General features: G+C 32.6%; 4 protein-coding genes and 1 non-coding gene across 5 annotated transcripts; 3 read left to right on the forward strand and 2 right to left on the reverse strand.

Annotated features, from left to right (window-relative positions):
• Positions 1-443: 443 nt before the first annotated feature.
• Positions 444-4044, reverse strand: LOC123918230. Its single transcript, XM_045970229.1, has 5 exons — positions 3738-4044; positions 1458-3340; positions 1154-1355; positions 870-1063; positions 444-774 (listed from the first exon to the last, which is right to left on the reverse strand). The coding sequence occupies exons 2-5, from the start codon at positions 3304-3306 to the stop codon at positions 695-697; spliced, it is 2325 nt and encodes a 774-aa protein (XP_045826185.1). The 5' UTR covers positions 3307-3340; positions 3738-4044; the 3' UTR covers positions 444-694.
• Positions 4045-12503: 8459 nt separating this feature from the next.
• Positions 12504-16018, forward strand: LOC123913362 (PKS-NRPS hybrid synthetase cheA-like). The gene is made up of 2 exons (XM_045964080.1): positions 12504-14963; positions 15062-16018. The coding sequence occupies exons 1-2, from the start codon at positions 13131-13133 to the stop codon at positions 16016-16018; spliced, it is 2790 nt and encodes a 929-aa protein (XP_045820036.1). The 5' UTR covers positions 12504-13130.
• A 1466-nt stretch (positions 16019-17484) lies between these two features.
• Positions 17485-19110, reverse strand: LOC123918231 (protein MAIN-LIKE 1-like). The gene is made up of 2 exons (XM_045970230.1): positions 18578-19110; positions 17485-18486 (listed from the first exon to the last, which is right to left on the reverse strand). The coding sequence occupies exons 1-2, from the start codon at positions 19079-19081 to the stop codon at positions 17677-17679; spliced, it is 1314 nt and encodes a 437-aa protein (XP_045826186.1). The 5' UTR covers positions 19082-19110; the 3' UTR covers positions 17485-17676.
• Positions 19111-21910: 2800 nt separating this feature from the next.
• LOC123913364 (thaumatin-like protein) lies at positions 21911-22615 on the forward strand. The gene has a single exon (XM_045964081.1). It carries the CDS (start codon positions 21911-21913, stop codon positions 22613-22615), a length of 705 nt encoding a protein of 234 aa, XP_045820037.1.
• A 1032-nt stretch (positions 22616-23647) lies between these two features.
• TRNAN-GUU lies at positions 23648-23721 on the forward strand. The gene has a single exon. It is a non-coding gene; the product is annotated as a tRNA-Asn (tRNA).
• Positions 23722-24761: the final 1040 nt, after the last annotated feature.

Below are 24761 nucleotides of genomic sequence, written 5' to 3' on the forward strand. Positions count from 1 at the left end.
TGTAAATGATCAGAATAATTTGACTCTCGTTAACATTAACAACGAGGTAACAATATGCCACCGCAGAAGCAAACACTCTGATTGTTTCAAATATTCAAAGCTCTTAAGCACAAGCCAAAGTTGACCATTCCTCCTTTAGCTTTTCATTTCTTTTGACTTGTTTTAACTCATGTTTTTTAAATGTTTGTTGAAGAATGATTCTAAACCAAGCAAGCATTGGACAATTCATAAAAGAAATAAGAAAAATACTAGCAACATTCACTTTAATATTTTTTCTTTTACGTGTAAAATTCATGTAGGTATCGCCATTTCGAAAGTGGTGGTCCTTACATGAATTGTACCCCAGCACGAGATAGTATATTAGAAAAAGAGTGTTAAAAGTGAAAGTTATTACCCCTATTCAAGGAACAATCTTAGCAAAAATGAAAAATTGGAGGTTCCAGTTTCCAAAAGTTGTAAACTGTATTGTAAGAAACACTACAAAACAGTCAAATACTGTACAAGAACAATGCAAATCATGCCAACTAATACATCAACGATAACTTAATTTCTCTCACCTATCCAGTAAACTCCTCTCTAGTTTCCCTCTAATTTTAACATTAATATTCATGCCAACCGGTATTTTGAAGAAACACTCGATACATGCCGATACTACAATCGGAAGCTATCAGCAAATGGTTCTTTTCATCATTTGCTAATGATTTCCAAACTTGACTCCGATATGCTCATCCTCACCATCTTTCAGACTCATGAAAATTTCTTGATCATCAAACCCTACAAATAGATGAAAGCATGTTGGTTAATGAAATTTTCTACATGGCTAGCGTACCAGCAGTTTCCACATTTATTAAAAATAGATTACAGTTTACCTTCACACATTTCTTCAGGTTCATTATTTAAAGGCCTTAAAAGCATTGTGTTAATGGAATATGAATCTAGTGCCATCCAATCTGAGTTCCCGTACTCTTCGAAGTATAAATCCCTTGGCCTGACCCAGTCTTCAACATTATAAATGTTGTCGAATGACAAGGGATCATTAGATTCTTGTTCTTTACTCGTAAACCTGTAAGAAAATCAAACAGATCAATATAAGTTCCTTTCAACTTCAACAGTACCGAAATCAACTTTTCAATGTACAATAGTTCAAGCTCACATTTGTCTCAGTCGTAAGTTGTAATGAACAAAGACAAGATCGGTAAGATGTTGGCGCTCTATACAATTCCTTGTATTGATTATCTGTTCAAAAGGAACTTGATTTCTCTTGCAGAACATCACACTTGATGTTTGGCTAAGAATTCGAATTGCTAAGCGTGACAAGTTAGGGCAGCCTCCCCCATATGTTGACCACCATTCAGCTAAAAATATGGCAAATGTAACTATGTAAGTGAAAATAGAAGCTTAACAATGTAAAATTTAAAATAGTACTATCCAAAGTGAATAGGTTATTTGCATCTTACAAGGAAGAAGATTATCTCTGGCTCTGATTGCCATCTTTCTCCCAAAGTCTCCTGCAGCAGACTTGTACAAGTTTAACTCTTTGATAATTTTATCTTGGACTCTTGTATCAGGTACCAATCTCTCTATGCAGTCAAAGATCCCTGAGAGAATCTCATTGTGTACATCCCCTTGAATGCTATAGAAGAACTTCGGATTAAGAAAGAAGCCTGAAGCATGAAGAGGATGATGCCACAGCCTTTCCCATCTTTGATGTATAATATTCCAGTACACCATATAATCCTCCCTCTTTATAAGTGCTTTTTTAATCGCTTCTTTTGCTCGGTACATTCCAGCATAAGTGTATCCCATTGCAGGTCTCATCTCGCTGGAAGCTATTCGCAGGATTCTCAAGAGAGGATGTGTCAGGCGAACAATCAAATCGCACTGTGACCAAAAGTCTTGATTACTTAGGGTATCTAACATTTCTAAACCTGCTGTTTTCTTTGAATATGGGCAATCCATCCATTCCTGAGAAGTAACCATGGACTGTAAATTGTGTTTAAGATCAACCATTCGTTTCAACGTGGTAAAGTTTGTCGCGAAGCGTGAGAAAGAGGGATCCACAATATCATTCCCTAAAGTATACCTTCTGACCATATTCAAAATTGCACTGTAATTGTAGACAAATCTTGTTATAGATTTAGCTTGTTCAATTACCGCACTAATCCACTCAAGATTTCCAAAATCTTCAAGTATTAAATCAATGCAATGAGCCGCAGAAGGGCTCCAATAAAGACTAGGGTAAGTATCAGTCAGCCTTTTCCCAGCAACAGCATACTGTTCTTCGCCTGATGTAATCACTTGCACAACTTGAGCTACTCCAACTTCCTCTACTACTTGTTTTATCACCTCATGTAAAAATTCCGCTGAAGTCATTATCTCGGTCGCATCCAAGGATTTCAGAAAGACTACACCTTCAGGACAATAAGCCAAAAAACTTATCAGTATTCTACCAGCTTCTGTAGTCCATTGGTCAACCAAAATGGAACAGCCAGTCCTCCCCCATGTCATCTTACATCTATCTATTTCATTCTTCACATCTTCCACGGAATTTTTCAGGACCCAACCCCGAAGTTCATGATGCGAGGGACGTTGAAAATCTGAGCCCCCAGAAGCAATTGCTTCAACCATTTGATCAAAATAGACCGAATTCACAGCATCAAAAGGCGCACCAATATCATACAAAAACCGACCTATTGCCATATGAATGCGATTGTCCACCTTTTTAGGGAAAAATGCACTTTTCTCCATGGGGGCAACAACAGGCTCAGGCTCAGAGTTTGTTGTATAAACCGATGCTGCTGCTGCATAATTATTATTATTATTATTATTATTATTCTTAGTAGCTCTAATCTTCTTCCTTCTTTCCACATTTTTACTCATTCCATCACCAGGAGTATGCAACAACTGACCCAAATTTTGTTCCGCCGAATCATGAACTCCAAAAGACTGCCCCCCAAGATTGACATCCATCTGATTTGAACCACCACCATTCAAAACAGTAGCTAAAGGATTAACATTCATAATCTCATCCTCAATTTTCTGTCTCTTCCTCTTTTTCACCACAACACCATCCAAACTCTGCTGCATAAGTTGCCTAACATCAGCAGGAACACTGCTGCACATTGATGCATTCCCTTTCTGACAAGCAAGATGTTCCTTAAACCTATGAATCCCACCACCTTTAAAAAACTTGAGACAATATATGCATTTTAGTTGCACTTTTTCACCATTCTTAAACAACTGACAATGCTTCCATGCTGGATCATGTTTTTGTGATGAAATTGGTACCGGTTCAAGATTATCCATTTTCACAATAATCGCTTCAAGTTCAATACAACCACTGCATAATTAAAAAAAAAAAAAAAAAAGCACAACCCAATAAGTGAAAATTATAACATTAAGCACTTTCTCATGACCCAACTTGTTATTCAAACCCAACATTGATAAATTATTATAAAGTTTCAATCTTTGCTGCGTAAACATTGATAATGAGGGGAAAAAAAATAAAACAGAACAACCCAGTAAGTGAAAACTACAACAGTAAGCAAATTCTCATGACCCAACTTCATAATCAAACACTAAATTGATAAATTGTTATGAAATTTTTCTACCAAAAAAAAATGTTATGAAGTTTGAACCTTTGCAGCATAAACCTTTATTTTTCTCATAAAAAACGAAAATTTAAGAATTAAGAAGTGAAAACAGAGAAAGTACGAGGAAGAATGAAAAGTACGTACCCGGTTTGTTGAATCGAGTTTTTTGGTTCTATGAAGGATATATGGGGATTAGGTAGGAGAAGAGAACCGATGAGATGGACCGGTTAGGGTTAAGGAGAGAAAAGGGTGTTGGATTGGGTTGGTTTTGAATGGATCCGGTTTCGGCGGTCAAATAGAGCTAACTGAACCGGTTTAATTCGCGATGGAATAGAAGAACCGATATTCGTGCCGATCCTCTCCTCCGAAGCCGGTCTTCTGCTGGGTATATTCTTCTCATTCACTGGTTTACTCTACCCAACCCAAACCCTTTTTTTTTTAATTTATAATTAAAAATAATAAACCCACTCACCGTTTATAAGCCCAATATAACAAGAGGCCAGCCATTAAGATTGTTGTTTGAAAAAATAAATAGTGGATTAATAAGTTAACTTAATATATATACAACTTAACTCCATTGATAGGGATATCGCACTATATGTGCAGGAGCTCGGGTTCGAATCCGGGACACTTCACTTATTCACCTTTAAGATGGACTTTCTAGCCACTGAACTACTTGATAAAAAAGAATAAATTAGCTTAACATATACATCTCGTAAGTTTAACTCAATTGATAGGGATATTACATATATTAGGTAGGAAACGAAAAAAATTTCACTTATTCACCTTTAAGGTGAAATGTTTAGTCATTAAACTACTAGCCAAAAATTTAGCATATAACATGAGTTTGTAGTTTTATTTTGGCTTTCACCACCAGATTAATTTGATTCGGGATCAGTTCTGACATCAAGTGGTTTCAACCCCTTCTCAATCGCAGTTACGAAGGATCGAAGTGTGGTGTTTATAAATATCTAATTAAATTTGTAGTGTTTTCATATAATTAGTGGTTGAAGTAGTTTATAAATATTAAATGTTCCAAAAGAAATATCAATATTTATTTTTTCCAACTCATATGACATGAGTAAAATTGGAAGAAAAAAGATAACTTATAGTAAGTTTAAGCTAATTGAAAGGGTCTATTTGGCTTATTTTTTAGCTTATGAAAATAGTTTATGCAAATAAATAAACTTTTATTTATATGAGTTTTTTCGCATAAACTCAAAAATAAGTCAATTCAAACAGGCTATATGCACATCAAAAAGTACTTGTAGAAATTGATGTGTCGTTAAGTAATTATAAATTTAAGATTACTCAAAAAGATCAATTTTAAAAAAGATACTTTTAAAAAATATGTGAAGAAGAAAAAGATAACCATATAATAATAAGAAAATAAGTTTAAGATTTACTAAAAAATAAATTATTAAAAAATATGCTAATATTGTGAAGAATGGAGTAGACAAACTTTGAAGTGGGATGATTTTTTATAAGCTTCATGTTAAGCACAATTGTAAGCATATTATGAGAGCTTATTAAAATATGACATAAGTAGCTTAGAAATTGTGATAAACACTTTTTATTAATTTACTCAAACAATAATACAACGACTTATATTAGTAAATAAACGCACATAAGCTTAAAATAAAGTCAATTCAAACATGATCTTAGTTTATCAAAATAAGCTATAAGTTAGTAAAAAAGACTATAAGCTCATGAGAAAAAATGTTATCTAAGAAATATTTTTCAATATGAGCTTATACGTTATCTTTCTCCGGTCTTATTCATAAGAAAAATTCTCTTGTTTCACACTTATTAAGAATTTGTTATACTTTTCTACAAATTTTAATTCAACTGCTAGAAATATCAAAATTGTTAGGTTAGAAGTTATGACCGAGGTTTGAATCTCACTCCAACCATTTTGTGTGTGTAAATTTCAAATGGTTTGTCACTAACTCACTATGTACCCAAAAAAAAAAAAAGAAATCTGTTATATGTTTTTTTAGAGCAAATTTATTATATTTATTAAACTGTGGAGTATTTTACAATATATTATATTTGCATCAGAATTATACAATCGTTTTAAAAAGTAGAATAATTAATATGATACTGTATATACTAGTATCCGGACCCGTGCCAAGCACGGGTAAAATGAGACTAAAAAATTAACATTTTAATATTAAAATTTTCATCATTCTGAAATAAAAAGGATGAAAAATGAAAAACTATAACATAAAAAAAAGTAGGATCCTGTATTTGTCAAAAATAAAATAAATTAAGATCCCGTATTAATATATAAATATAGTCAATTAAAATAGTTTTAAAATCATTTACAATTCAATTAAAATTGTACCTCTGATTTTTTATTTTACCGAAAATTAAACGTACAATTTTAATATATTTCCCGCGTGAATCACAACAAAAAAAAAAAGAGTAGGCCCCGTATAAATTACAAAAAAATAAATCATGTCTCTTAATATATACGTAAAAATATAGACTCGTGTGTAAACTTTTTTAAAAAAAGCCCCCCAAACAAACAAAAAAAAGTTAAAATAATCTCATAATACCCATAGTAAAATAAATATGAAACAAAAATACCCTAAAAAAATTATTTGAATATATCTTGTATTAGTTAATTTAATTTCCACATCAATATCCTCCAAATAAAATAAATATAGAACATCGTATAAATTATTGGAAAAAAATATGTCTTTGTGTTAATATATGAATAAAAATAACGTATTTATTGTAATATATTTTTTTTGGTATTAAGTAGTATTAACACTCTTGTTCTCATGGAAGAATTCGCTGATAATTCACAGTTCGACTATCAGGTAAGTATAGCCCCAAAGTAATACATGTGCAAAAATATATGCGCATGTAAATTATAAATACAAAAGTCTCACGTAAATTATAAAATAAAATAGATTTCCGTCTTAATATATGAATAGAAATATATAATTTTCATATAAATCAACAAAAAAAAAGTTATATATAAATAACAAAAAAAATGAACACAGACCCGATAAAAAATACAAACAATAGATCAATGTATGAATATATGAGTAAAAATATAAAATCTCGTATAAATGTCTTAAAATAAATCCCCCAAGCAAACAGAAAAAGTTAAATTAATTTCATAATATCTAAAGTAAAATAACTATGAAAAAAATAGGAAAATGCTAACTTGTTCCCTTAAAATTAATGTAACACATATAATGATTTAAATAAAAAAATATTTTATTAAAATTCATGCGGTTAATTCAAGTTTAAATTTTCATAAATAAAATGCAGAAAAATTTATTATATAAAAAAAATGCACAAAATTGAAGAGAATATTTTGATATTTGAATTCTTTAACATGTACTCTAAGAATTAACATGACCCAAAAAATTAGTCAAAAATTGCGGACATAATTTTTTATTATTTAATCGTACACATTAATAGTCTAACTAATTTAATTGCGCGACATAATTTTTCTAATTTTGTGTTTTTAAGAGACTTGGGGTTGTTGTTGTTTAACTCCAGGAACACGATGTACTGTGATGGGATCATCTTCTTCTACTTTTCTATTATATGACTTTATTGGACAGTGCAAGTGTTCTGATTTTAGCATATCTTATGTCTTGATTAATAAAACAACCTTATGTAATAAAAAATTATCATAAATAATGCATTCGACACAAACATTGAAATTAAAAAAAAAAGTTATATATGTCTACATCATAAATCAAATTACATTACATTGCAACAACTGAACATAAATCTCCAAAACGTAAAAGTAACAAATTGAAAAGACAAACAAAACTAAAAAATGTAAAGAATTATTCTTCAATGTCTTAAACTCATGCCTTAGATGAGTCCGTCATCATTCTACCAAACAGATCTACATATAAAATAGATTTAAAAATTAAAATTAGTACCTTAATGATCAAAGTCATTATATTTGAAATTAAAAAAAAAATTGCACATAGTTTGTGACAAAAGAAAGATATAATGAAATATGACAAACTTTTAGTGTGTGAAAGAAGAAATAATTTTACTCAAATAATGTATTAATCTGCATACATAAACGAATAGATCAAAATATCATTTTATGTTAGATGGAAGGAATATTATTTGATACATCACATATGAGATTACGATTGATTTTAAATTACGTCGGACAATTTTTTAATAACGATATCTCCATCATATCTGCATATTATGGAAAAATAATTATTTCGAATATTTTTTAAAATAAAGATGCAAATAATATTTGATGAAATTACTTACCAATAAAAAATCTAAGAACACATCTTAGTCCTTCTGCAAAAGAAAAAATACAAAGAAAATGGTGAAATTATAACATACATGTGCAATATATAAAAATATTACATTGAAATGATATTGAAAAAGAAAAGTTTCCAACTTTAAAAATTAAGATGATGGAATAGAAAGTTTCGAACACTATATAAATTTCAGACGTATGATCCTACACATTTCAACCACAACAATTAGAAACACAATAGCTACACAAAAAAGATATTCACATACCAAATTAAAATTCTTAACATATGAGATAAGTGAGATCTTTGCAATTTTCATATGCATCCCAACTACCATATATATATTTAGAAAATAGGTGAGTAATATGAATTTACGATAGAGAAATCATTTACCACCCAAGCTTTTACTAATCCCTTAATTTTTGAAATTGCCTTAATTTATGAGGTTCATTCTATATTTAACATTTCCAAAAATATATTGCATTACCATATTTTCCAACTATTTTAAATATACTACGGTCAATAATTATATACTACTACGGTCAATTTTTTTTTAATGTATTCAGAAAAAGAAATTAGTGTTGCTATAATTATTTATAAAAAATATTTCATTTAAAAAAAATATTTCGATTTAATGTACCTATAGTTTTTTAAAAAATAAAATTATTAAAAAGCTTTTATTTACAATATAAAAATTAAAAACCTTTTCCTTACAATATAAAAAAATCATTTAGATAAATACTTCTTTTAATTAGTTTTTTTTTTATTTTATGTCAAAGATTAATAGAAAATTATTTAGAGGATTTTATTTTATTCTTTGAATTCGAATTTACTATAATTATAGAGATTGATATTTCCATTTTTATTAAACAAAACGTGTGGCTAATTTACGCTCAAATAAATATATTTCAATTTCAAATTCATTTTTTTTATTTGCTGAAAAAAATGAGCTAGTAAACATTTATTAGAATTAGAATTCTTTGAATTGTTGCCTTATATGATTTTAATTCATTCTATTTTACTGATGAGTGAATCAATTAATTAATATCAATCAATTAATTGATATTATGAATATAGAAATGAAAAATGTATTTGCATTAAAAATATGCTAAAAACGTATTTGCTTTAATTGGTTTAATAATCGTATTAATAGAAAATATGCTAAAAATATATTTGTAGTACAAATAAGCTACTGCAACATAATGATATACATGGTAGTGCCAAAATAGCCTGTAGTACAATTTTTTTTGTTGCATTATAAATAAGTATAGTTTTTTTTTTTTGTGTATGTCAATTTTCATGACTTGTTATTTGGTCTATTTATAAAATTAAAAAATACAGCATGTTTTAAAATAATAAAATCAGGTTCTTTATTTTAATTTTTTTTAAAAAAAAGTTCCGTATGTTTGAAAGCTTTGAAATTCGTCCAAAAAAGAAATTTGGAATTTTAATTTGAAATACAAATAAATTTGAAAATTGGAAGGAAAAGACATATGAGGCGTGACCCAAATACTCTATGTTTCTAGAATTAATTACTTATTATTAGACATGAGTACAAAAAGAGAATGCATCAATTATACTTCAAAATTATAGAAGGTCATTTGTGTAGAGATAATTTGAAATTATTGGCAATTATTATAGATAAATGAATTAATTGTCAAATGCATCAGAGAATAGAATGCATGAGAAGCAAGTATTTTATAGGAGAGAGAAAGATGAATAGGTCTGACTTTATTCATATTATAGATTATAGATGAATTATCATATGCATTTTTAAAATTAAACCATATAAAGAAATTCTTAAGTAAGTCCCCATCTAAGTATTAAAATAAAACCATATTCTATATTTTGAAATTTTTTGATAAATTATCGAATAAAATTTAAAGAACTTTGAAATAGCATATTTTAGTATGCTACAACAAAGATTATCTTTTATTTCCTAATTTTTGTTTTCATTGTTTGTATATTTTTACTGTACATTGTTTTATATCTTTTTGGTAAACCAAATGTATCCCCCGTGTCCAACTGTAGAGACTAATTCTCTCGAGATAACTGAGATCCATTTAAGAGATCGACCTCTCCCAACATTATTTTATATTTGATTGTTGACAAATATCAAAATATAATTTAAATATGTAATTTTTATATATATATGTAACTATTAAGAACCATGTCAAAAAAAAACTATTAAGATATATAAATGGGACACGAAAAAAGAATCTGACTAAATAAAGGAATAAATTACTTGTACCAGAAAAAAAAAAGAAAAAACTATTCATGTAAAAAAGAATAACTAAATAAGGAAGAAATTTCTACCAAAAAAATAAAATAAGAAAGAAACAACAAAATTGTGGCCCACGTGATAATATCATTTTGATTACTTTTATCAAATATCAATTTTACATATTAATTTTTTTTACAGTTATTTTACATATAAATAATAACACATATAGTTTAAATTCTATCACGAACACAATCCTTCCACCACAATTCTTCTAACAATAACTGAGGTTAAGTCTTTAGTTGTTGCCAATGTTATGAGAGTTTCTCTTTACTGTTTGATAATTCTTCTAACAATAACTGAGGTTAAGTCTTTAGTTGTTGCCAATGTTATGAGAGTTTCTCTTTACTGTTTGATCTCCGTATCATCTTCTTTTGGATCTTTTGGCCCCTTTAAATTTCAAAAAAAAAAAGAGCAAAACAAAATCAGTTGAACCCTTTGACTCAAATGTTCACACATCAAAAGGTAAATAGATTAAAAATAAAATAGAGGAAAAACTTACGAATAATTGTTGCGTTTAAGAATTATAATTTATTGATTACAAAGCTAACCTGATATTTTACATGTTTCTCCCATAATAAAATGCTAGCTTCCTTTCACCCATACTACACTTAAAAATCAAATATCAAATATAAAATATTAAAATAGATTATTGAACAGGACTTGTACACTTGATTTAAAAAAACGCAAAAATATCAAATACATAAAAAAAAAAAGGAGTTTGGTTGAAAAAAACTTACATTCTTGTACATCATTTCCATTTCAATGGAAAATGATAATTTTCAAGAATCAAGATCTTTGACGTACCACAAATGCACGACACGAACCATCAGGTTCCAGCTCTCTTTCAAAGCATTGATCGAAGCAATAGAATCATATGATGAAGCCATGATATATTGTAAATAAGGTTGATGATGCAAAAATATTATATGGTTGTTTTGATCTTGATGAATATAAACTTGTTATAGACAGTCTATTTATAGGTGTAAAGCTCTCAAATAATATGTTTAATGGTTTATGCGTGTTTTATATTTTTAAGTCGTAATCTTCAAAATTTAATTTCAACCAAAAATACATGAAACCGACATTATAGTGTAATTATGAAAATCGTATAAATTAGGTGGCATTATTATGAGAATGAATAGTGTGATATCATATACACTCATATACACTACATAACTACATAAATATAAAAATATGATTGTGTAATAAATTAATTCCATATTTATTAATAGCACAATGATTGTTTTGTTTATTTTGTTTTTGATGTGTATTATATAAAAAATATAAATTAAAATTAGTAAATTACGTGTTTACAAAAAATTCTGAATTTTGGTTTTAAAAAAATAAATTAAATAATTAGTAAAATTCATTTTATAATAATAAAATTAAAAAAATAAAATAAACAAAAGCTGAATTGATTATAGAAAACTATCATATAAGGCATTACTTTATGAGTCTATAAATCATCCCCGTTTTATAATAATGATCTTATGATAATTTAGACGCCTTAATTTATTTGTTTCTTTTGTTATAGTGAGTTGATGGCATTTGACAAAAATAATTTGTGACTACCTTAGGAAGAAAATGATTGAATATTGTAAAAAAAAAAAAATTGTACGTAAATTTTTTTAACTTTCTATGTTAAAAATCATTTTAATATATTATATTTAAAATATGAGTATATATATTTATTTTTGAGACAAAAAATGTATATCACATTAAAAAAAAATTAAAAATAATTGTTGACTTAATATGTATATCACATTTGACAAAAATAATTCGTGACAAAAAATTAATATCACATTAAATATTTATTTTGATGATACTACCTTAATAGCATTAACTAATTGATGCTTATCCTTAATTTTTTTTTTGATAAGAATGATACTACCTTAATTAGTAACCTTGTTTGTCTTGATTTTGAATAATTGTACATGATTTCCTACCTTGAAAACAAAAACAGAAACTTTTGATATTTCTTTTTTTATCCAAAAGTATCATTGTGATATTTCAACATTAAATGTGAGGAATGAGGTTGAATGAGGAGAGGAGAGAGAAAGGTAAATATGTCTGGCTTATTACATATTATAGATTTTGAAATAACATTAAATAGAGTTGAATTTAGTAATTTTTTTTGCTGCTATCTAAGGAAAAAAAAATTGTTGAATTTTTCTTGTGGGGAACAAGGGACTTTACAAATAAAAGTCATTCAATTAAAAAAAAAAACCATGCTTTTGATATGACAATAATAATTTTAAGTTCGTCAAAAGAAAAATCATAATTTTAAGTTTATTTTATAATTTAAGATATCAAACTTGGATCATATTCTAACTACGGGGGAGTTAATAGTTGGAAAATTGCTTTTTAAGCCCTGCCATATTCCTCCCAGGCCCCCCAAATTGACCGGTTTACCCTTGAAATATTTCGGTAGGTACAAACCAAAACAACATAACTTCGGTAATTGTGTACCGAAGGTATGTGACATTAAGCTAAGGCCAGCATTATAAGCAGATTCATCACAGTATGACATGATTTCGGTACTTATCTACCGAAGTGAGCGTTTGACCTAAAAAAATTTTAAGTTCGGTAAATACGAAGCGAAAACGCTAAACTTCGGTCCGTATCTACCGAAAACGCCAAGTTTCGGTTCGTATCTACCGAAGTTGCCCTATATAGAGCAGATGACAGAACCTGTCATGTCATAGCCTCTTCTACACTCAATCCGGATTGTTGCGCCCTAAGGCGATTTTGGGAGCTTTGGAAGGCATCAAATCAACGTTTCTTCACTCATAGAGGGATCCTAATCTCATTTGGAGTCATACAAAAGGTAATCTTTGCTTTAATCGGTTTTTTTTTTCAATTTTAATGGTGTTTCTATGAAATATGTTGAAAATATGTTACTTAATGAATTGGGTTTGATAGATACACATTGAATAAAACATGTATGCTGATTGGGTCTGATTGTATTGGTTAATATGCATAGGTGTTGGGATGGGGGAACCTCCGGATGAATTGAAAACAAACATTGATGAACCCGACTCTGTTAATGTTGTCGAACATGTCATTGTTCAACCTAATGTTGTGGAACTTGTCATTGCTCAACCTAATGTTGTGGAACCGGCCGTTAATGTTGTGGAACCCAGTGATAATGAGCATAAAGTTGACACGGGAAAATATTTTCATGATGCACCGTATTGCAATGAGCGAGATGAGTTGATCAAATGGTGTCGCAATGAGGCAAAAAAAGCTGGATTTACTATTGTGATTGCTAAATCAGATAACGGTTCTTACCGAAGGAAAAGGTATTTTGTGTTGGGTTGCGAAAGAGGCGGGGAGTACAAAGAGAGGATAAGGAAATTAAAGAATGAGGACACAGCTACGAGGAAATGTAACTGTCGGTTTAGGTTGCGAGGTTACTTTTTGTCAACACAGGTATGGAGTCTAAATGTAGTGAACGGCGAGCATAACCACGAGCTGTCGAATAACCATGAAGGTCATATTCTTGCGGGACGTTTACAACCGGAGGAGAAGGAGGTTGTATGCGAGTTGACAAGAAATTTGGTGGCCCCAAAGAACATTTTGTCCACATTGAAAGGGCGAAATCCAGAGACCAAAATTTCAATGAAAGCTGTCTACAATGCGCGCCAAAGGCTCAAGAAAGAACTTAGGGGTGAAATGACTGAAATGCAACAACTAATGAAGTGTTGTGAGAGTAACAAATATTTTCACAAGTGTAGAACAGTTGGTGACTCTACAACTATACAAGATATTTTTTGGGCACATCCGGAAAGTGTGATTTTGTTTAACACTTTCCCTACTGTTTTGATGTTGGATTCAACTTACAAAACCAACAAGTATAAAATGCCGTTATTTGAGATAGTTGGTGTAACTTCTACCGAAAAATCGTACAACGTTGGTTTTGCATATATTGCGAATGAAAAAGAAGAAGACTTCATATGGGCCCTTGAGACGTGTCGGAGTCTACTGAAGAGTAAAGACACAGTGCCGAAGGTCATTGTCACTGATAGGGATCAGGCACTGATGAATGCAGTTGCGAAAGTGTTTCCAAAATCAACAGCTTTACTGTGTCGGTTTCATATTTATAAGAACGTGAAAGCTAAGTTCACGACTCTTTGCAACGCAAAAGAAGAAAACATGGTCAAGTTAAAGAAAACACTCGCATGTCAATGGAAATCAGTTGTAGAATCGACAACAGAAGAGTCGTATATTGATGCTGTCGTTGATTTCAGGAAAGTGTTTGACCATTATCCAAATTTTGTCAAATATGTTGAAACAATGGTTTTAGATCAGGTGAAGGAAAAAATTGTGAGTGTATGGACAAATCGTGTTATGCACATTGGAAACACTACAACCAACAGAGTTGAGTCTCAACATGGAGTGTTGAAACAATACTTGCCGGATTGTAAGGGTGATTTGGTCAAGGGTTGGGAAGCGACAAATGAAATGGTTTCAAACCAGTTGATAAAAATAAAGACGTCATTTGGACAGAGTACTAGTGCCGTTGAACACTATTTTAAAAAGCACTTTTTGTACCCTAAGTTGGTGTATAACATATCTAGACAAGCCTTACACTTTATTAGGGATGAAGAAATTCGTTCCCGCGAATGTGGTAAGAATCGGAAAAAGTGTGGTTGTGTGATGAAGATAACATACGGGTTGCCATGTGCTTGTCTAATAGCATTGAAGAGGGACAAAAAGCTACCTATTAGACTGGACGAGATTAACACTCATTGGAAGAGGTTACAAATTGACGAAGCAGATGATGGACAGGTTGACTGCTCGAAGGAGTTTAGGGTCATTCAGGTAATGTAATACTTTAAATTTACCGAATTATATTAACGAATAATATTTGTGCTTGTGTTTCAATTATTTAAATGAAATTTGTGTTTCCTTTGTTTTAGGAACGGTTGAGATTATCAAATCAGAGTATGCAGCTACAAATTAGGGATCAACTGCGACAGATAGCTTTTCCAGAAATTACATCGCTAACTGCACCGGTCAAACAGGTAGATACAAAGGGTGCAAAAAAACGGGCAAAGTCAAGTAAATGTAACAGTTCTACCACTAGATCTCCATCTTATTGGGAGCACATTGATGCCCGATATCCTGACAGTCAGGCATCACAATCAAAACCAGCCAAACCCAAAAGGAAGACTGCTCGCATAGGCACTTTGTCTCCTAATGCTATACCTCGCCGTTCAATTCCGTTTATGGAGCATATGCCAATGTTCATGCATTCATATATTGAGGACATTATTGATGTTAAAGGGGATGGGCATTGTGGATTCCGCGTTGCAGCAGAGTGTCTTAATAAGGGCGAAGATAGTCAAGGATTAGTTCGTTCAAAACTTATCAGAGAGTTAACCATGTTTAGGAAAGAGTACCTGCCTATTTTCGGTACTGAGGCACGTCTACAATACATTCTTGATGGTTTGTTCCCTCCCAAGGTAATGCCTAAGAATGGCATTGCACCGGAAGAAAAATGGTTCACATTTCCAGATATGGGCCATATCCTTGCAACGGCCTACAACCGTGTTGTAGTATGTTTGACATCGCATCATATAGGTTATTCTGAAACATTTTTTCCACTGCGTACCAAGCCACCGTTTGATCCATCTGCACACATTATTTGTATTGGTATGGTTCCATATCACTGTGTCAATGTAAAACTGAAGTCTGGATGTCCACTTCCTCCTACTAATAAGAGCTGGAAAATTCATCGGGCACCGGAGGCTGAGACTTGGGAAGATACATTTTTGGACCGGATGAGTGAGTTTGACGAACTCATGAAGAATGAAAAAGGTGATTTGAAGAAGGAGATCAATAAAGATGATCCTATAACATTTTCAGATGACTAGTGGTTGTAATGTAACAAAGACTTTTTTTTTGTGGTTCAAATAGGAACAAAGCTTTTTGTGGTTGAAATATAACCAACACTTTATGTGGTTAAAATGTAACAGACGGTTTTGTGGTTCAAATGTAACCGACACTTTTTGTGGTTGAAATGTAACCGACACATTATGTGGTTAAAATTCTCAGCACTTTTGTATAAATATATGAATGTTTATTCAGATATCACAAACATTCTCTTTATTTTCTTTTCTAGTTGAAATTTTTCTGCAATTCAAAAAAAAAAAATGAACGCTGCAGATCGTTATGTAGCGAATCATTTAGCAACTCCGTTTGAGTTTTCTATCAAATTACGTGGTAGGAAAGATCCGTTCACACTACATTTGAGGAACACTATAACAACTGTTGATGAGTTGAAATTTAAGATTGAAGACATGTATGCCTTCAAAAATGGAAAGGAGATAAAAATTCACAATATTGCATTTTACGAATCTTATATAGATTTAGCAGATGATAGTGTTGGTGGGTTCGATGATGCGCCAAAAAAATACCATTGGAAAGCGTTAGATTCTGATTATGCTGTTCAATTAATGTTTGTCACTATAGAAGCAGATCCAGCTCCATATCATCTGTATGCTACCTTAATCGTTTAGGTTCTTATCTGTTGTTTTGAAATTAGTAGTTTTCTCTTCAATTATGTATTGTTTCAAGTTGTTTCAAGTTGTAATTTTCTTCTCTGTTCACTTTCCCTGCTTAATGACATTTCAACTCTGTTTCTGTGTTATTTCGGCACGTATCTACCGAACCCATATTCTACTGGCCAAATATGCACAGATTTCGGTTCGCATCTGCCGAAATACAGTTACTAGGTTCTGTTTTAGATCCATTTCGGCACGTATGTACCGAACCAATGTTATGCTGGCCTAACAAGCGCAGATTTCGGGTCGTATCTGCCGAAATACTGTGACTAGGTTCTGTTTTGATCCAATTCGGCACGTATGTACCGAACCAATGTTCTGCTGGCCTAACAAGCGCAGATTTCGGGTCGTATCTGCCGAAATACTGTGACTAGGTTCTGTTTTGATCCAATTCGGCACGTATGTACCGAACCAATGTTCTGCTGGCCTAACAAGCGCAGATTTCGGGTCGTATCTGCCGAAATACTGTGACTAGGTTCTGTTTTGATCCAATTCGGCACGTATGTACCGAACCAATGTTCTGCTGGCCACACATTTCGGTTCGCATCTGCCGAAATACAGTTACTATGTTCTGTTTTGATTCATTTCGGCACGTATGTACCGAACCAATGTTCTCCTGGCCAGGAAATATTGGTTGCTTCAATCATCACATGGAATTACATCCACGCCGAAACCATTGTTCGGATGTTCAGACCTGTCCAAATTTCTTTCAAATAGTTGTTCATTTTCATTTGCATTTTTGTCGAATTCAATATATGAAAACAGACAGATTCACATCAATACATTCCATTGTTCAAAAAACAAAGTCCAATTGTTCAAAATACAACCGAGACATAAATTTAGTCGCACAAAATACAAAGTCCGTTGTTCAAAATACAACCAAGACATAAATTTAGTCGTACATAATACAAAGTCCAATTGTTCAAAATACAAAATACAACCCAGACATACATTAAAGTCCTTTGTTCCTAATGACTACTTGGACCAGCCTCCTCTCCAGCCTCCTCTCCTGAACGTTTCTTCTTCCTCTTTCGCTTTTTTCCTTCACCCGAGTCTGCCTTTTTCCTTCGTCGCACAGAATATGTCACCACAGGCGTCAAATCATTGTAAACCTTTTCAAGTAGCTCCTTTGCCTCCTCGAATGTCAAGTCACCATCAAGCTTTTCCCTCACCTCTGCGTGCACCGTCTTACAAATTTCAAACACGTCACATTTTTCTGCAGCAATGTCCTCCTCAAGCAATACTTCATAATCGGCAGGTCTTTTCGGGTTCCCATCAATTGGTGCCCATAACTTCGGATGCGAGACACGATAAAACCAAGCAATGTATCCGTCAACGGTCTCAAAGCCATTATGTGCTCTCGGGCCACGCATTTCCTCTGTGACATAGTTAGCAACCAAATAATCAGCAAATGCTTCAGCAATACTAAACCGAGTCATACCAGCCTTTGCAGAAACATCTGGATGTCTGGGAATAGACTGCACATGTCCAAATTGCCTGAGGACACGCTCTGGCAAATATGGAGAGATCATAGCGGTTCCACACATAATCCAGCCGGTGTACCAACTAATATCTTCAAATGGGCGTGTTTGTCTGTGATCCTCATATGGGCGCCACGTTACCTCATCAACCTCCATCCGATCCAATGTGGTCCTATGCTCAGTTGGACATTTTCCACCTTTAAATGGATAATACTTGGCCGCAATTGGATCATTATGGCTGTAGTTAGTGTCAACATATCGCGATCCGAACCTCTCGAAATGCGACAAAATCCATGCCTATACCAAAAGTGAACAAATAAATAAATACTCACATTAGTTATACAAATATGCACCAGTATGAAAATAACGTAAGTTTAAATATACATACATGAAACATGGCGTTGTAACCACCAAGATTTCCACATCTCGGGCGACTTGCAGCATCCAAGTAGTTATACATATAAGCCAACCCAGAAGCACCCCAATTCCATGTATTAACCAAACTTAGGTCTTGCAAGTAAGTCAGGAAAATGACATCTACATACTGCATGCTTTTGTTGGTGAAAAGTGTTGCACCAAGCAAGTACAGTAAAAATGATCTAATCGTGCATTCCCTCAAATGCTGCACTTTATCATCCGGCATCTTTTTTTTTTCAGCTCGCACCACAGCTTTCATATTTTCCGTATATATCTTATCCAGCATGAAAAACCCAATATGTGCTCCTTTCATTTTTTTAAATTCCTTTCTGCATTCAGTTCTTGAGAAGTTTAGGTACTCGTAACACATATCTTCACCTTCTTCAACTGTGCATGACGTTCCAAGGTGGTTGAGCATTTTACCGGTAATCGGAATGTGAAGCAAGCAAGACACATCATCCAGGGTTATGGTCATCTCACCAATGGGCAGATGGAAAGTACCGGTCTCCGAATGCCATCGCTCTGTAAATGCTGTCAATAGACCCCAGTCAAGATGATTGTAATTTGTCTTCAACAGCGGTCGAAGTCCAGTAGCATCAACAACGTCCCAAAACCACCGAACTCCTCTTCTTGGTAAATCGAAGTCGTTCATTTTCTTTCCGTTGTTCATGCACCTCAAGTACCGATTTTTACACTGCAAATTTCAAATCAAACACACATTTTCAGTGGATATGGATATGTTCAGTGCATATGGATATCAATAGCTAAAAACATTAAAACTACAAAACTTTTAAACTTACATCTCCTCTCCAAATCGCGACAGCAACATGTTTCCCAAATCCGGGCAACAACGACAACTCCTTTGGACCACCATCATAAGATGTAACTGGTGGTTCTGATACAGGTGGTGGGTTTCTTCCTTGTGTTGTTCTCGGATTCTTTTTACGTGATTTTTTTTCTGGTGGTGGTGGTGTTTGTTCTTCAGCAACTTCCATCTCATCTTCCACATCATCAGCAACTTCCATCTCATCTTCCACATCATCAGCAACTTCCATCTCATCTTCGACTTCCTGCTCATCTTCGTGTTCAGACGCCTGTTGCCCTATGTCCACTTCATGCTCATCCTCAATCTGTTGTTCCTCCACATTCTCATCTTCAGATTCAGGCTCTACAATAACACTTTTCCCCTTAGTTTGTCTTGTGTTTCTATGTACCTTCGCAGCCTCTCTTCGTGCAGAGCCCTTCGCAGCCTCTCTTCGTGCAGAGCCATGTGCTCTACTTTCCCTTCCACCTCTTGTTCGCCCAACATCATCTGTCATTCCTATAACAAAATACACAACAATAATCAAGAACATTCCTATAACAGTAAACAATTTAAAAATACAACCATTCCTATAACAGTTACTAAATTCAATTGCACACTTACTCATTCAGGCATTTTATCAAACACTTGGTGCACATATATCAAACAACCAATTCACAGTTACTCATATCAACAAATCTACACAATCAATCTCATTCAAGCATTTTATCAAACACTTGGTGCACATAATCCAAACTATGAATCAAAATTTTATGCCATAAATTAAATTAACATCCCAAATCGTGGAATCAACAACACAATCAAGAATACAATCTAAATATAATCCAAAACAAAACCAATTCGTGGAAACCTAAGAAAACCAACAATACAAGAGAGATTAGTTTGAAAACTTACTTGTTGAAGTGAAAGAATCCAAAAACGCAATCCAAACCGTTGGTGATGAATGATTTGTTGTCAACGAATTTCACCTTGTTCTTCTTTCTTGCCTTCGAATTTGCGACCCTAAACCCTAGAGAATCGCCCTTCCACCTTCAACACTTGTGATTATCGTAACTAATGAGATGTTTTGTGTTTAAAACTGTATCTCACGTCCGTTCGGCACGTATTTACCGAACCACAGCGTTTTCGTCACGTAATTACCGAACCCAAGAGTGTTCGTCACATATTTACCGAACGAAATTGCTTTCGGGTTGTATTTACCAAACGAAACTGGTTTCAATTGCGAGGGTATTTTGGGATTTTAGGGGGGTTTGAGAGCAATCCATAGGGCTTAAAAAGCAATTTTCTAATAGTTATGATTAAACTAGGACATTAAATTGTTTTCCCGTAACAAAAACAATGTTTTTTTTACAGTAACAAAAACAATGTTACGTAGGTTCTGTTTGGTAAAATTAAGTTATAAGATAGTTGAAAAGCTAGCTAAAACTAATAGTTGATAAGCTAGTTTTAGCTGATAGCTGAAAAACTAATAGAATGAAATTAAAATGTTTGGTAAATTTAATTTTTGTTATTATAAAATGACATAAAAGTACATAGTTATTTTATGTGAGTAGATAATTATTTTTGTAAGTGAGTAGTTTTTATTAAAAAAATAAAGAAATCAAAATAATAAGGTTAAAATTGGAATAAATAGTAAAAAGCTATAAGCTATAAGCTCAAACGTTACTTGAAATAACATCTGGAAAAAAGGTATAAGCTAGTAAAAAAAGTTTATTACCAAACATCTCTAATTTTATGAAACAAGTTTATAAACTACTATAATAAGCTATAAGCTAGCTTATTTGTGTTACTAAACACACCGATAGTAATTTTCTTTTGACGATGCTTATTTAGCAATTAATTAATTAAAATTTTATTATGTTACACAAAAAGATACGGAAGTGGTGGAGAAATTTTAGTAGTAGTGCTGAGTGGAAAACAATGAAAGTCTTCCCAATCTCTAGTTTATCAAAACGGTTTCCAGTCACATGATGTAGTAAGGAACCATGTAGTAAATGGCTAAAAAGAAGGAAACTTAGCACAACCACGTTTCCCTGCACCACCATATATATATATCACTCACTTAGCTTTCACACTCCACAAATCACCAAAGAGCTAGTTACAAACAAACAGTTGCAAAAAATTCCAAAACTCAAATGACTACTTTCTTAATTTTCTTCTGCTTTCTACTCTCCATCTCTGTCACAGCCACAGGTAACTCTTCTAGCTAATCTTCACTCTTTTATGCTCAGTTATATCATCTTCTAAACACATCATTTTATTCATTATATACTTTAGTTAAACAGAACTGTCTCATTATTTCAAACATAACATGACACTGACACATAATAATTTAAGAAAATATAAGTGATTTAATTTAATGTGACTGTGTCGGAATTAGACATAGAGTATAGACACATATGTGATATTACGAACACACCTTTCATCTGAAGTGTCGATGATGGTGTTAAAATTCTTGAGAACTTATGTTATTGTGTGGATATGTCAGGTGTTAATGTTACGGGTGGAAATGGGACGATACAGCTCATACTCGTAAACAACTGCCAAGAGAGTGTATGGCCAGGAATTCTAAGCAACGGCGAACACCCTACAATCAAAGACGGCGGATTCCACCTCCCAAGCGGCGAAGAGCTTGTTCTCCGAGTCCCTAACCACTGGGCAGGTAGAATCTGGGGTAGACAAGGCTGTTATTTCAACGAAACAACCGGAAAAGGCTCGTGTCAAACCGGAGACTGCAATGGCCAATTAAAATGTAAGGGAATTGGTGGTGTCCCTCCAGCTACACTTATTGAAATGACATTTGGGACCTCACAATCATCTTTACATTTCTATGATGTTAGTTTAGTTGACGGTTTTAACCTTCCAATGTCAATGAAACCTATTGGTGGTAGTGTTGGTTGTGGTATTGCTTCTTGTCAAACTGATTTGAATGGTTGTTGTCCATCTTCACTTGCTTTGAAACATGATGGAAAAGTTGTTGGATGCAAAAGTGCTTGTTTGGCTACAAAATCAGATAAATATTGTTGCACTGGTGAATTTGCTGATCCAAAAATTTGCAAGCCAACTATGTTTGCTCTTGTTTTTAAGAGTGTTTGTCCTCATGCTTATAGCTATGCTTATGATGATTCAACTGCGCTTATGAGGTGTTTGGCAACTACATATGTTATTACCTTTTGCCCTGCATGATGTTCTGTTTTTAGAAAGTAGTTTTTAATTTGTTCTTCATGTGTCATTTTGTGACAATTTTTGTTTCTGTTTTAGTAATTTTTAAGGTTAGTGTAGTTCAATAACTTCTGAAATTTTGATTTTATGTAAGATGTTCAATTATTTAAATTGTTGGGTGACCATTCAAGTTTGCTTTTAATTATATTATTATTATTATAATATATATGCGAAAAAGGTTTTTCTCAAGTGAGTTTCTCCGGAAGGAGAACGGTGAAAATCACTAATTTTTGTGTGGATGCATTTGTAATATGAGGTGCGATCATAAGCCTAACTTGAGAATATATGATCGGTGTCCACTTAGATTATAGTCTTTGTTGCTAGTTGATGTTTTTCAATTGCTACCCCACGTCTAGTTGTTTGTTTTCGTTTTATCATGACCTTAGCCCTTCTTTGTATCTAAAAAAAGCATCCAACACCCGAAGTGTTTTAAATTTTATTTTATTTTACAATCTAAGACCTAAACTTTACTTGGACGGTCATCTCATGGGAGATGATGCATTCCCGTGAAATTTCTTGTCTGTTTACCACATTTAATGTGAAACTCTTAATACACTCTCTTATATCTTAAGATTAAATACGTGAAGTGTTACTTAAATGATATGATAATGTTGACCAGATAGCAAATGATCGAACACTTCTTGAATAAAACTATGATTTCATTGAAATTTGAGTTGGATGTAATTCAACTTTATAGAATTAGCTTGTAGAGTACTATTAATCCCTCTTATGAACATGTTTCTAAAGACTCTTAAACAAAAAACTTATTTTGTTTACTAATCATACCATAGACTTACACCCTATAGTAGGTTAAAGGCCATTAGCTAATCCCTTGAAATTTCCCTTTCGAAAAGTAGGTATGTGACGATGGAAGTAATGAGAAACAATTGTGTCGCCGGCGAAGCATGGAGAATGGTTTATGTTCTACAAAGCACAGCCTCGTTGAAATTGGATATATATATATATATATATATTAATTCGGATACTTAAACAGAAGCTGGAATAGCTCAGTTGGTTAGAGCGTGTGGCTGTTAACCACAAGGTCGGAGGTTCAACCCCTCCTTCTAGCGATTTTTTCTTTTTATTTTCCAAAGTAAACTCTCATTTCAGTTTTTCGTTTTTGTATTAATGACATTATTTAATTTTTTCAAAATAGTTATCTGAATGACTGAATTCTAAAAATAACTGCAATTAAGTCATTGACAACACAAGGAAATTGATGATTATGATTAAATGTAAATAATACTTTTTTTCATAGAAAAAAACACTTAAAACTCACACGCAATTATAAAGTTTGGTGTTGGAATTTGCGGAAAAGTGTCTAGCTAATAAGTAATATAGGTGTTAGGGACAATATATATACTACTAATGATTCGAGTGCGAACTCTATACGGTGGGACTCGTTGCCTCCTTTCCTCTGAGATAGTTATTTACATGATAAGTTGTGTCTTCCTCATGACATTTTTTTTTAAAAGGAAAAAGTTTATAACATTTCATTACTTAAAATGTGTTTAATACAATGAGGTATCTCAATCATAAGTTGAAAACTAGCTAGAGATGTGGCCACCTTAGCCAAAGCGTGAGCAACCTCATTTGTTTGTCTCATAATACACTCGACATTAGAGTGCTAATAATAAGTGGAAAACAAATATCTACAATGAAGAAGAATATCACCAAATTTTGTAGCATCGTTGGCTTGAGAAAAATTGTCAACAACAATTTTTTAGTCTAACTCAAAATCAACTGGTCTCAATTGTAGTTCAGGGACCCGATTAAGTGTCGTTTATAGTCCAAGAGCTTCTTCCACGTGAACTGCAAATATAGGCCACAACTACTCTGATTTGGCCAACACAAAATTAATGACCATTTTTATCTTTAATACATATGTCAATTCCAACTTTGTTACTATTTGAATTGAATGCTGCATCAATGTTGCACTTAAACCTTCCCGCTAATGGCTTCTTCCACATGCTAACATCAAGTCTACTATGCACTTGTGCATTTCGAGTTTGCACTGCACGGGCTACTTTCCAGCCATGTAACTGCTCAATTGCGCGTTGAAAAATATAGCTCTACAGTTCAGTAACATTATTCCAGACCTTATTATTGC

The sequence above is a fragment of the Trifolium pratense genome, linkage group LG3, assembly GCF_020283565.1.
Source record: "Trifolium pratense cultivar HEN17-A07 linkage group LG3, ARS_RC_1.1, whole genome shotgun sequence".
Classification (NCBI taxonomy): Eukaryota; Viridiplantae; Streptophyta; class Magnoliopsida; order Fabales; family Fabaceae; genus Trifolium; species Trifolium pratense.